Source organism: Pteropus medius, unplaced genomic scaffold, assembly GCF_902729225.1.
Source record: "Pteropus medius unplaced genomic scaffold, Ma_sr-lr_union100, whole genome shotgun sequence".
Taxonomy (NCBI): Eukaryota; Metazoa; Chordata; class Mammalia; order Chiroptera; family Pteropodidae; genus Pteropus; species Pteropus medius.
Window position 1 is genome coordinate 15,903,090 of NW_024351729.1, and position 14,902 is coordinate 15,917,991.

Below are 14,902 nucleotides of genomic sequence, written 5' to 3' on the forward strand. Positions count from 1 at the left end.
TGACTTTCACTACCTGGCATCATCCTTCTTAAGTGGCCCCCATTACTCCTTCAGTTAGTTAACCCCTGCTTCTGATATACGGAGCAGGCAGGTGTAGCCTCTGAGTCTTTGCTCAGAATAAAGGTTGTTGTATCCAGTTGCAAAAATGTATTCCATCTCTACTCTGATCAGTGCTGGAATAACCTAACCTTTGCACTTCCATTTTCATGTCTGGCTTTGGTCTGATTAGCTCTTACTAATGTGTTGCTTGGTTTCAGCCCCATGACCCTATTCAGTTCACTTTGCTATTGGCATATGCCTGATAAATTGTTAGTTTGTAAGTCTTCTCCCATGGATACTAGATATGAAGGTGAAAAGAATCAAAAGAAAAATGAAATAAAGTACATGAAAGTACTTAGCCTAATACATAAGATGACACAGGTGGTCTCTAGAAGTCTGTTTGCATCCCCTCTTAGAAGAAGGCAAAAAATCCCTTGGTCTATGACAACATTATAATTAGCTATGTTGCAATTTTTTAAATTTAAGAAACAGTGTATGTAATATGATAGCCGATTCTAGAGGATATACCCAAAGAAAAAAATTAATCTGCTCTCTCCATCTCCAAAAGGGACTCCAGGTGGTCTGTGAAACATTCCAGTCAGATGCCATCTCACCCAAGGCTACCATTTCAGGCTGCCACCGAGGAAACTCCTTTGATGGAAGTCTGTCTTCCCAAACTTCCCAGGAGAGAGGTCCATCGCATTCCAGGTACATGATTGCAATGTTGAGGACTAAAATGTATCCCCAGTCACCAAAAATTAAATATGTATTTTTAGCTACTTGTTTAGCATCTACTTCTTAGAATGTGTATGTGCACGATGTGTACATATTCTTGGTCAAGGTATAATTAGAGTAATAATTCCAGAAATGTGCTATGAATGGCCCTCGTTTAAACAAACTAGTAGAAGTGAGTAGAAGTGGGAAAACAAGTCTGATTTAATGAGATGTCTGAATTATATTATTTTAAATATATAATATTTTAAATATTTAAAATGTGCAGAAACTCAAATGATGCCGTCAAAAGATTAAGTTGCTGGGTTGTGAAATGATCTGCTTTAAGGTATGAGAATATTTTATATCAGCAGGTCTTTGTATTAAAAGGAATGCTTCTAAAGTACTCTCAGGGAATTGTAAAGTATGTTCTTCGTAAACGCTTTGACACTGTCCCTGCTAGTTGTGTACATGGTGAAATTTGCTTAGAAATGCCTTCCCTAGAGACAAACATTAGTCCACTTTTTCCTACTCGTTGCTGAAATGATGGAAGCCTGGATTAATGAGGTCTGCCTTTGTACCGAATTAGAAGCTTCGGATTGTGATGATAGTCGCACAACTTTATGAATTTTTAGCAAATTTACTGAATTGTGCAACTGTCATCACAATCCGATTTTAGAATATTTCCCCCCAAATGTTCATCCTCTGATATTCCTTGTGCCCATTTTCAGTCAATCCCATTCTTACCCTATACCAGGTGATCACTTAATATACTTTTTTGTCTCTATATAGTTGCATTCCTGGACATTTCAAAAAAATTGGAATCATGTGGTCTTTTGCATCTGGCTTCCTTCATTAACTATGATGTTTTAGAGGTTTAACCACATCATAGCAAGTAGTTTATTCCCTTTTATTGCTGAGAAGTACTCTATTGTATGGATATATCACATTTTGTTTATCCATTCATCAGTTGATGGATATTTGGGTTGTGTTTACTTTTTGTGGATTATGAATAATGCTGCTATGAATGTTTACGTACAATTTTGGGGTCGCCATATGTTTTCAGTTCTGTTGGGTAGATAGATTCCTAGGGTTGCATGGTATATTTATGTGTAATGTTTTAAAAAAACTACCAAATGGTTTTCTAAAATGGCTGCATTATATAATGTTCCCACCAGAAAAGTACGAGAGTTCCTTTTTTCTCTATATCCTTAAAAGCCACTCTAGTGAGTTTGAAGTGGGAACTAATTATGGTTTTAATTTTCATTTCTCTAATGTCTAATGATGTTAAGTATATTTTTTTTTCGTGCTTACTAGCTATTTGAATATCTTCTGTGGTGTAATGTCTATATAGACTTTTTTTGCCTAAGTTTTAACTGGGTTGTTTTTCTTCTTATTGAATTCTAAGAGTTCTTTATATTTTCTTGATACAAGTTTTTATCCAAAAAAAAAAAAAGAGATGGTTCACAGATTTTTCCTCTCTGTATTAGCTTGTCATTTCATTTGGTAAAATTTAAATGATCTATCTCCTTCCGGCACCAGAATCAGGCTACATGCGTGTAGTGGTTTTTAAAGATTTCTTAGAATTGTTGAAAATATGGGACCATATGAATATAATTGCTTTGTAACTAAAATACTACCATGTAGTACTTTTAAAGAAATAATATGTTAAGAGTTGTCTTTGTGTCTTCATTTTGGACTTTAAAAGCAAGTGACCCAGTGGTATGATATTTTGGTGGTTGAGAATATGAATTTATGACAGCAACTTTAGTTGTGTAAGCAGAGATTGTGTGTGTCTATCCACATGATTCACTGTGCCAGGTCAGTAGTGATGACGAGTACTTAAAATCATATCATTTTTAGTGTGGAAGGAACCCTGTGAAGATAACCAGCCCAATCTGATGGACTAACAACATGTTAACCCTCTGAACATTTTCAGCCATGAAGAATTTAATATTCTCAGATAAAACTCATTCTATTTTTAGATAGCTCTGTTTAGTGGAATATGCTTCTTATATTTGACCAAATTTTGTTTTCCTGTAGTTTCTGTCTATGCTTCTTATATTAATTTTCTGCTGCTGTGTAACAAATTACAACTTACTGGCTTAAAATGACACATATTTATTATTTCACAACTTCTGTATATCAGAAATCCAGGCACAACTTTGCTGGGTTCTTGGCTTCAGGGCCTTACCAGGCTGAACCCCTGGTGTCGAGATTGGCTTCAGTTTCATTCACAGGCTTGACTGAGGAAAGATACACTTAGAAGTTCCCTCAGGTTATTGACAGCATTCATCTCCTTGTGGTTGCAGGTCCCTGTTTTCTTGCTGGCTTTATCCTGAGGGCTGTTCTCAGTTCCTAGAAGCCACCCACAGTTCCTTGCCATAGGCCAACTTATCATGTGAGAGCTTATTTCTTCAAAACCAATAAAGGAGAGAAATTCTATCTAATTTCAGTCTGCTAATACAAAGTCTTTATAATATAACATAATCACAGGAGTGACATCTCATCACCTTTATCGTATAAAATAACCTAATTATGAGAGTGGCATCACACTATCTTTGCTGTGTTTTATGGGTTATAAGAAAGTCACAGGTCCTGCTCTCACTCGAGAGGAGGATTATAAAGAGTGTGAACACCATCAGATGAGAATCCACTAAGTATGTCCACCACAGTCCTTTGAAGAGATACGATCTCTTCCCATATTAGCTTTCCACTTATTCAAAATTTACTATCATGATGACCCTCCCTCACCACACCAAGGCTCCCATTTTATTTGACGACAATAATAACTTACTAACAAAGACATAATTAAAAAGATTTGTGGAAAGGTAGTCACTTAGGTTACAAGACTAAAGAGAATAACAGTAGGAACTACCTTTAATTGGACATTTTCAATGTGCCAAAAACAGAACTGGGGGCTTTATAATTACAGTATTATTTACATTTTTATTTATTCACTCACATCTATATCTTTTAAGTTTATTCTAGACACTAGGGTTTCAGTAGTGTCAAAGTTCTTGTTGTCAAAGAACTCATTTTCTTTGAGTTCTACGTAAAAGTACATAGATAAAAAAGAATAAACAAATGAATGAATAAAATTATTTCCAGATTACTCTCAGACTATGAAGGCAAAAGTGAAGCAAAGGGATGGAAGGTGGGCTCTATTTCAGGGACTTGAATGATATGAAGCAGGCAGTCTCATGAGCACCTCTGGAAGATCTGGGAAGAGCATTTTAGGCAGAGGGAAAAGTCTAAAGGCTCCTAAGTGGGAATAACAGTGTGTTTTGGGAATAGCAAGGTCACTGTTACCAGTGGGCAGTGGTGAAAAAGGGGGTAAATTGTAGCGAATCACAGAGGTCGTGAGGGGTCAGATTATATAGAAGCCCAGAAGATATGATAAGAAGTTTGGATATTTTCCCAGGTGTGATGAAAAGCCACTGGAGTTGTTTGAGCACTAGAATGCCATCAACCAAATTACAATTTTTAAAGATCACTCCAGATGGTTTATGGAAAATAAACTCAGGAAGCAAAAGTGGACTCAGAGACTAGTTAGGAGACTGTCACATTGGTCCAGGTGAGAGAGGATATGACTTGGTTAGGGTGGTAGGGGTGGAAAGGCTGAGATGAGGTTGGATTTGGGATCCATTTTGGGAGTAGAGCTGATGACTGTACATGGGAAGTGAGAAAAAGAAAGGAGTCAAACATAACTCTGAGGTTTTTGGCTTGAGCAAGTGGGTGAATGGCGATTAAATTTATGAGGTAAGGAAGGCCAAGGAAAAGCATGTGATATAAAAATATTCTGAATCTGCCTACGTCCACCTATCCCTAAGGCTGCCACCAGCATACAAGCCACTCATCACCTTTTGCCTGGAGTACTGCAATAGCCCACTTATTACTCGCCTCTGATTTACTCTTGCCACCATCCAATATAGAACATACAGACGCATGGAAAAAAATTAATCGTGCCACTCCTACACTTTAACTCCTTTAATGGCTGTTCATTGCTATCAAAATAAAATTCAAAATCCTCGATATGCCCCTCAAGGTGCCACATTATCTGGCTGCCATCTAGCTCTGATGTTGTGCCACTACTTATACCCCAGTCACTAACCTCCAATCCATGCTCTTCACTACTCATCCATGAGAAGTGAGATCTTTAGCAAGAGCACAGTTGAGTTCTTCTAGCAACCTACGCATCTCCCGAATTATGTCTTAAAGGAGCCCTCTTTTTCACTTGATCCTTCATTAAAAGGAGACGTGTTTTTGGTTATTTACCAGAATTTGTCATTTTCCAGAACAAAAATATTCCTAGATGCTTAGCATCACTTTCTCCTGACTCCCCTAATAACTCTGGAGCTCAGCCTTTATTTAGTCCTTTAACCCTCTGGACACTCTACCCCTCCTAACACGTCCTCCCTTGACTTTCCTCACATTTCACTCCACTGTTTTGTTTTTTTTTTCCTTACCTCACTTACTGATCCTTTCCAGACTTTTTCTTTGGCTTGTCTTCCATGGCCCTCCTCTACTGTTGGTGTTTTCTTCTCTTCCACATTCTCCCTGTGAATGATCTTATCTACTGCCATAATTTTAATCACCAGGTATATGTTGATGAGTCTTAAACCTTTGTATCCGATCTAGACAACCCTTTGAGCTCCATACCCATGTAATCAAGAGACTGATAAACCTCTCTTCCTGTACGTCACAGGCACCTCAAACTCAGCCTCTCTAAAATCAACTGCATTCTTCTATATTCCTTATTTCAGTAGATGTATCACTATCAACCCAGACATCCTAATTAAGAAATACGAGGTTCACTTTACCCCAACTCCTTTACATTCTGCCTTCTTAAAATCTCTCACAACCTTTCCCTTTTCTCTGACCTTAGTCATTGCCTTAGTTCAGATGCTTATTATCTCTTACTTAGATTTCTGCAACTGTTCCTAACTGGTATCTCCACATTGAGCATTGCTTCCTCCTAATCCATTACATATATGCTGTTATGAAAGTGATTTAAAATACAGATCTGATTGTTTTACTTCCTTATCTAATATACCTTCAGAGGCCACCCATAGTTTTCAGAATACATTTCAAACTCCTTACTAAGCAAATCTTCACCCACTCCTTTACCCACTCCTCTTGCCATTTCTTTTCCACATTTATTCTCTACTATGCTGAGTTACTTAAAATTCCTTAAATGTTCTATGCTGATTTCAAATTCTGATTTCTGAATAATTTATTCCTCTTGTTATATTGAATTTTTCTCTTTTCATCTAATGATGACCCTTCAGGACTCAACTCAATAATCAATCTATTATAGTTTTTTTAAGCTCTCTACTTTGGGCTAAATTTTCCTTTTTTATACAATCTGTACATAATCTCTAAAATAAAAGTCATACTAATTGCCTAATTCCCCCAATTAAAATAGAAGGCCCTTAAGAAGAGAAGCAGTGAGTCATTCCTCTTTGCTGACTCAGAGGATCAAACATTGTCTGCATCTGAAAGATTAGTTATTTTGCATATCTTTCACCTTCTATTGGTTATGTGTTTTGCATTTTACTATAGTACATGGTTGTTCTCCTTCGAAAATCTAGATAGGGTGATTCTGGACTATTTCAGGCAAGATGACCCTTTGGATAAACAAAAGGAGAAGCCGAGGACTATTATACCTCTTTTTCCTGCCAAAATCTACACATCACTCAAGGTGCAGCTTTAAAGGACACATCCATTCTATGAAGCCTTCTATGACCCTTTCTCTGTGCTCCATTACCATATCGTTAGAACTTCTATTTACCATATATTTGATACTGCGCTGTATTATATTTTGTTATTAAGTGTTGACCTGCCAAACTAAATTGTAAATCCCTTGACAGTAGAACACTTTTTTTATTCTGTGCTCTTTGCTATGTAGCCATTTTTTAATTTTAGCATTATTTCCCATATGGAGGAGGGGGGGTGAGAATTTTCAAAATCATTAAATTCTGGCTCATTAGCCCTTAACAGGGCTTCATTTAGTTCATTTATCTTCTTTCTCAATTTACTATAAGTAGCAAGAAGAAATCCAAAGTCACCTTCAACACTTTATCTGGAAATCTCCTTAGTTAGATTACCTAGTTTGTTAAACACATTTCTTTAACTTCCCATATCACACAGGCAACTTTCTGCTACTAAAAACAAGGACCCTCCTTCCTTCAGTTTCCAATAGGAATATTCTTATATTCCTTTAGCCCTCACTGGCAGCCTCCTTAAAGTTAAGGTATTAGCAATTTGTGCAAGGCAATTTATGCTTTTATGTTTTAACACGCTCTTCAAACTCTTTACAGTCTCTGACTGTTGGCTGGTTTTAAAACCATTTCCAAAATTTAGGATTTTATCATGGTACCAAAATATGTATCAATTAGTTATCAATTGCTGTATATGTATCAATTAGCTATCAATTGTTGTATGTGTATCAATTAACTATCAATTGCCGTATAACAGATTACCCCAATCTTAGCAGCTTTAAACAAATTTATTATCTTACATAGTTTCTGAGGATCATAAATCCAGAAACAGCATAGCTAAGTGGTTGTGGTTCAGGGTCTTTAAAGATGTTGGCCATGGCTGCAGTCAACTAAAGGCTTGACTGGGCTTGAGACTTTGCTTTGAAGCTCACTTAGACTGCTGTTGACCAGAAGCTTCAATTCTTCATCATCTGTGTCTCTCCATAGTGCTGCTCATGACACGACAGCTGGCTTCTCCCAAAACAAATTATCCCAGAAAGAGGGAGAACAATCAGGATCAATGTTTCAGTGTCTTTTATAACCTAATCTCCAAAGTGACATGCTATCATTTCCGCTATATTCTGTGGGTCGCACCAGCCGACCCGTACAGGGTGAGAGGGGACTACATGAAGATGTGAATACCAAGAAGCTGGGATTATTGGGACCTATTTTGGAGGCTGGCCGCAAGCAACAATAATGATAATATTGTCACCATCATTTTATACATAATAATTATAATTATTGTCTATATCCACATTTTCAATTACTGAGTATCTTCGTATTTCTCCTTCACTAATGCTGTTCTACACAAATTCCAAAAAGTTTAATTTATATTAAGTGTAAGGCACTTCTTACCTCAAATACTATGCTTCTGCCTGACTTTGGAAAATTATTGAAAACAATATCAAGGTGAAATCTTGAGGTCATAAAATATCCAAGAGCTGATATTTCTTGAATAATTTTTTCTCAGCAGTAGTAAGCATTGGAAATTTGCAAATATAAATAGCAAGTGATATTTATTTTCTTTGACAAAATTTCATGTTAATGATTCCAATCTGATTTGCCCGTAAAGACAAAGCTGACTATAATGTCAAAGGTTTCCTCTCTGTGGGAAGATGTGTTTCTTTACCCCAACTCTGGTATTGTCATGTTCAAACTTCTACATATATGTGTATTTCTTGACATACAATCACCAATCACCCACAGCACAATTTTACCCACATATGTGAATTAGACATGAATCAGTGGCACTTTCGAAGAGTGAATTAGGTCTTTTCTCTGCCTAGCTGCAGTGGCTGGTTGCCATGGAAATGATGCACAAGGTAGACCTTTCAAAAAATGCTCATGTTGATGTGTCTTCATTGGAGGAGTTCATTTATTAATCAGAAGTAAAGAGAACTTTAATAACAAAGCAGTGCAAATATCCTAGGAAAAAAAAGCTGGCTGCTTGTATCAAACAAATCCAATTTATCGTCTTTTTTGCCCTGACCTTGACTGAACTGAACATCGCTCTTTCCTGAACTCTGCAATCAGTGAACAGGTAGCTGGTTTTTTTTTTAATTAATGTGAGATTTCATCTTTAATTACCATTTGCATAGACTTAATTTCTGCTTCATTAAATACTGCATAAGGTCAAGACTGATTTCCACAGTTCTTTGCCTCCACAGATTCTTTCCAGTGTTTTTCTACCTTGGATGCGTTCTACCAGCGTCTCCCAACCTAATTAATAGTATCTTGGTTTTCTGAAGCCACAGTTACTTAGAAAATAGATTAAAGCAATTCTTACCTTTTCCAACAATTTTTTCTTTATCTGTAACAATGTGTTATTTATTCTATGCATATAAAAAGTATATGCTAATTATAGAAAAAAATTTAAAGGTGTAAAATATTTCTTTAAAAATGAAAATCATCCATGAGCTCACTAGGTAAATATAAATATCATTTTTTTGTATTTGTACTTATTTTCATTATTTTTACATATACCACTTAGAATACAGTTGTATTCATACTTTCACAAAATATTCATTTTTCATTTTTTTCTACCAAATAACTAATAGAATCATAAGATATTAGAGTTGGAAAGAATTTTTGTATTATATCATACAATGAGCTGTCCCCATACCATCTTTATCTAGTTTTATAAATTTTCCCACATATTAATTAGTTTGTTAGTTAACTAAAATGACTTTTATTGATTACTTAGTGAAAAGTTGATTACATTTGATAATGCTGTTTTAAATGAAATAAAAATATGTATCGATCATTTTTTTATTGACTACTCACTCTAGTATAGCTCATACTTTAAGCTAAATAAACTAGCACTTGAATAACACCTAAAATGAAGGTTAAAAATATTTGCTACAGAATGCCCTGTTAACTATATTTTTGTTTCAAACAGAGTCTTTTCAAATATTAAACAATTGAAATGTAAATTTACTTAACAAATTGTGATTATCTAGATTACAGACACATTTTTAGTTTCTGATCACAGCCTTATATCAGTAGAATTTTGCTATTACACAATCTATCATCAACTGAACTGACATGATCCGTTATGAAATAGTTAATGACTTTGGGACTCCACTGCATGGTTAGTAATAACTTTAGTCAAATTTTGTGTATGGAGAAAGACATAAATATAGTCATCTGGCTCCCTTGGTAGCAAAACTGTTAACATTCCAGTTAATGTTTCCATATAAGAATTGCTTTGAATGTTGGCTTAAAAGTGCAAAGTCATGCATTGCATGTTTCTCTAGGGCAATTTTTCTCTAATCTTATTAAGAATGTTTATGAATAACCAGAAGATACTGTTTAAAAGAAAGATTCCTGTATTCCAGCACCAGCAATTCTGGTTTAGTAAGTCTGGGGTAATACCTGGGAGTGTATTTTTAATAGCCTTCTTCCTCCCTGTCCCGCCTTGGAATTCACATAGAAGTAGTCCATTGACATCTCATTATATGGAACACTGCTCTAGGGATTTGATATAATTTAGGAACTCCCTAATTTAAATTATTAGCTAGAAATATTTGCAGACACTCAGATGCAGGGCAGAAAGTAAAAGGTAAGGATAGCTAGTACAATGTGGGGTCAATAATTCTGTTGAACAACTAATATCTGCCTTAATCCCAGAGCCTAGTCAAGAAACCAGAAGTTTTCACAGGCCCTTGTAATAAGGCAGATGATTGTCACAAATACTAGAGGAACCTAAAATTACCCAGTTTGCTACCAGCTGGGTAATTTTGTCTTTATAAGTCCAAGAGTATATTACTGGGGAAAAAATTCCGTTATTCTAGGTATAAAGGATATGTTGAGAGGAATGGGTTAATCCATGCTTTTTAGAGTGGGATAGGTGTGCCGAGGAAGAGTGTTGAAGGTCTCTTAGGAAACTGGCAGAGAGGAGAATCAAAGTTATTTTCCCTCAAACTGGACTTTGATATAATCAGTCAGGAACCAAGTCACAAGTCACGCTTGGGTAATTTGGAAGAGGTTAAAATGGTTTGTTTGCACAGGTTTGAACAAGATGTAGGGAAACCACAAGAGCTTGTGCAGTACTCCAGGGATCAGGCCAGCAGGAGGCCTAACCACTCTGAAGGGACAAAGTGAGGGAGCAGTTGTGGAGAGTTGTATAGAGAGAGTAATTAATGAGAGCTGTGACCATCAGTGGGCACAATTCTTGCCAGCCCTACGTCACATAGCCAGCCCTAGGCAAATCTCTGGGAAGGAGGAAGTCCTTGTCCTTCTGCCTTCCAGTCTTCTCTGGGAGCCTCCTTTTGCTAGGTTCGACAGGGGGCCAGAGGCAGGGGAGCCCTCAATAGAGCCTATACAGATAGATCTTCCAGGATAGGGAGGTAGAGAAGGGTAGAGAGTGGTTGGGATTGAGGAGTGGGGGTTGGAGGCAAATAAAAGATATCTTGCCCAGGATGGGAACCTTAATTTTGAACTTAGCCTTTATGCTTCTTATGAAAACTCAGCAACTTACAAAATTCTGAGACTCAGCCTTTCTATTAAAATGATTACATAATGAAAAGTTAGATAATCGAATACTGTGAAAATGCAGGCATAACACATCATCCAAGGGATAATGAATGAAGCAAATTTGTGTAAATTATCACATTGTATTTAATATATATATATATATATATATATATATATTAAATACAATGTGATAATTTTTATCTTTTATCTTAGTGTATTTAATATTTATTTTGATATTTGCCATTTTTTACTTATATCTTCTACTTTATTTTACTTTGTGCTTTTTATCTATTCTGCTTTTCATATTTCTTTTTTCTCTTCTTCTCTTCCTATTAATTAATGAGTTTTCTCTAATCCCCAGTTTTCTTTCTAATATATGATTACCATAATAATGTAAGATAGATACTTGTCTATTGAAAGTCAGAATTAAATAAAACTCTGATGCTTCAGCTCTAGTCACTCTTTGCTTTATTACATATTGTTATACACATTCAGAAGACAATCTGGAAAACAAACGTACCCAGCACCCTCCAAAAGTTTCCTTGTGTCCCTTTGTAATTTCTCCCTTTCCTGTCCACTCTTTCCCCATCCACAGGCAACCACTGATTTTTTTTCTGTCACTATAGATTAGTTTTCAATTTTCTAAAATTTTATATAAATGAAAACATACTCTTTTTTGGGGAGGCAGCTTATTTCACTCAGCATTATTGTATATTAATAGTTCTCTCTTTTTACTACTTAGTAGAAGTGCATGGAACTGATGTATCACAGTTCCTTTATCGAGTTACCTGTTGATGGGCATTTGTGTTGTTTTAAATTTGAGGCCTTTACATTGTTATAAAGTTCCTCTTTACTCCATAATTATACAAAATAGCCAAATGTTTTTCTATACTATTAAGGTTTCGTATTTTTACATTTAAATCTTAATCTATATTGATTTTATTTGGGAAATAAATATGCTAATTTAAGATAGGCCTAATTAAATTTTTCTAAAGAGTAAGTCAATTATGCCAATGTTATTGACAAATATATCCTTTGTACTAATTTGATATATTACCTTTTTATAGATTAAATTCATTTAATATTTGAATCTTTTGTAACTCCATATTTTATACCACTGAACTCTTGTCTATTTTTTAATCAGTACTACATTGGCTGAGTATTATTGTTGTAAAACAGAGATTAATATCTGGCAATTTATACTCTTTACACTTCCTTTTAAACCTTTTTCACTTATTCTCAAATTTTTATTCATCCATCCAGTTAAATTTCAGAAGTCTTGTTGATTTATAAGAGATTAATCCCTTTGGAATTTTGGTTGGAATTTGTGGTGTGAATTATAATAAGAAATATGTATTTGGTCTTTGTGCCAGTTTGTAGCACAGAGCTTCTAAAACACTTAGCATTTCCTAGGTGATGAGAGTGATAAATTGTATTTTGTTATGTTAATGGATATGCACTTAAGGCTGGGGGTTGTCTGCCAAAAAAAAGAACCTTGTGATTAGCAGGTTGGAACTTTCAAGTTCACCAACCCCACTTGGATGTTGAATCACTAGCCAATTGCCAATGATTTAATCAATCATGCCAATATAATGAAGCCTTCATAAAGACCCCAAAAAGAGGGCTTGGAATTCATTTTCACAGAGCAAGCACGAAAGATTAATTTGGAACTCAGAGGCAATAAATAAATAACTGGCACACCAGGGCAAGCATAATAAAGAATGAGGTTTGGCGTGGTAGACACAGGCAGATTAAGCAGGCCATGTTGGCCACTATGAGGAGCTTACATTTTATTCCAAGGATTTAAAAAAACCTATTGGAAGGGTTTGAGCAGAGGAGTGGAGGAATGAGAGAAAAAGTAATAGGACTAGGAAGATGCCTAATGAGAGATGTTAGTATCTGTGGAGCTGATGAGAAGTGGTTGGAAAGAGAATCTATGGGACTTTCTGATGGATTGAAAGTTGCCATGCAGCTGATATCTGAAGAGTTTTCTAGCTCCCTGGAAGTGGGATAAACTCTAGCATAACAAACTTAACTGATTGTAGAAAGCTTCTCTTCATGTGACTGCCAAACTCAGTTAACTAGTATTTGTAGCACCTTATATTATTGAATTTTCACTTATATTTAGTTTGCTACTTGTCAATTAAAATATTTAGGCATATTAGACTACCAGATATCATTGACATTCAAAACCACTGTGTACATCGGCAATGCCTTTCAACACCTCCAGACTATGCCACTAATGAGAGTAGAAATGGCAGTGTGACATGAGCTTTGATAGGGGAGTATAAGCCTATGAAAATGATTGACAGGGCATCAAACCTGACCTGGGTTTGTATATTTGAACTTCCTACTGCAACCCACAGTGAGAAATATATTTTACTTATGTTAGCCAGAGTGATTCCTGGTACTTGGCATGACCTATGCCATCTTAGGAAGCAAGCTGATTGCCAGTTCACCCCAGAGGGGTGGACCTGTACCAGATGATGGGAATATTCTTTCATAGATAAGTGGGCCCATTAAGTTGTTTACTGCTTCGGACTTTGTAGCTCTTAACTTGCTCATGCCTCATGACTACAAGCCACCTGTGTTAGCAGGCGCCATTTGGCTATATATAACAAGCCCTATCCCTTTTTTGTGTATGGAGATCTGTAAGCTACCATTTTGCTACTGCCCAAGACATTGCTTCTGTTTGTTAAGTTCCTTTCATAAACTCTTGATGTAATTCTGGACTCTTCCTTCAGTCCCTCAGCTGAAATTAAAATTGTCTTAACTCATGACAAATATGTGAAGTGAAACAAAAGTTTCACCAACCATACTACTCCTTACTCAATTTGTATATTCTGATGGTTTTTATTCTAGTTAACATATTAATAGCAGTCATATCCTTTTGAATTAATCTCTTGAATCAGTAATGAGTCATAATCTTCAATTTAAAAAATATGAGTCTTGGAAGTTTAAGAAAACCTTTCTTCACTCTCAGTGGCTGAATTTTTTTGCTGAAATTCTTTAACTAATACCATTTGCTAGTTGATAGCAAGGTACAATACTTTCGCTTTTGTATCATCTAACTCGTGAAGAAACTGTGCTTGGTGTTTAAATTTTAGATTTAAGATTACATATTGGATCCCAGAAGTACTAATTTTATAATTTGTTATTTATTGTCTGTCATTTTCACAGGACCATACGTTTCTCAAGGCAAAGAAGTTAAACTTACTGTCGTACCCCCTAAGATGATGTGTTATGCTGAGTACTTGCTTAAAACTATTTCATAGTACAATTAAATTGAAGACTAAGTAATGAATGTCATGTGTTTAAACTGAATACTAGAATTCCAGAACCCTAAGATTGAGATTTTTAAAATTAGTTTTGCTATCTTACATGAATACCTATAAATTGAGTTTTCAAAATAATTTAATTTTCCTTATATATAACTTTTGTTTATTTAATGCTTTGCAGTTTCCTAGATCTTTTACATAATATTTTCACAACTGGAATTAGAATAGTCCAATGAAGTACACAAATATCATTATCATTTCTATCGAGGTAAAAGTCAAACCTGATAGCTTAGTATAAAAGAATCATCATGAGCTGAACCTCATCTGTTTCTGCAGACTCATCATTGTCCACCACCCAAATTACTCACCAATTATACCAATAACTTATGATTTTCTTCCACCCACCCCAAACTCATTATTTTAAAAAAAAAAAACTCTGTACCTTTGTAGGCATTGTTGCCTGGATATTTCCTAACTATCTCTCAAAACTCTCTCCAGTGTCTCTACTTCTAGGTTGTGTCTAGCAAAAGTATAATGAGTGAGACCAGTTAGGAGGATATTAGAGTAAACCAGAAAGAGATAAGTGAATGAATAAATGAACAAATGAGAAAAGTAGAGCTATAAACCAAGTGCCAC

The 14,902-nt window shown here is 35.5% G+C and overlaps 1 protein-coding gene across 3 annotated transcripts in view; it reads left to right on the forward strand.

Annotated features, from left to right (window-relative positions):
• Positions 1–14,902, forward strand: part of UNC80 (unc-80 subunit of NALCN channel complex) — a 185,841-nt gene that overhangs the window by 18,345 nt on the left and 152,594 nt on the right. For all 3 annotated transcript variants that reach the window (XM_039844657.1, XM_039844658.1, XM_039844660.1), the window contains exon 7: positions 608–747. In XM_039844657.1, the coding sequence (XP_039700591.1) occupies positions 608–747 (140 nt within the window). The remainder of the gene's footprint in view (positions 1–607; positions 748–14,902) is intronic.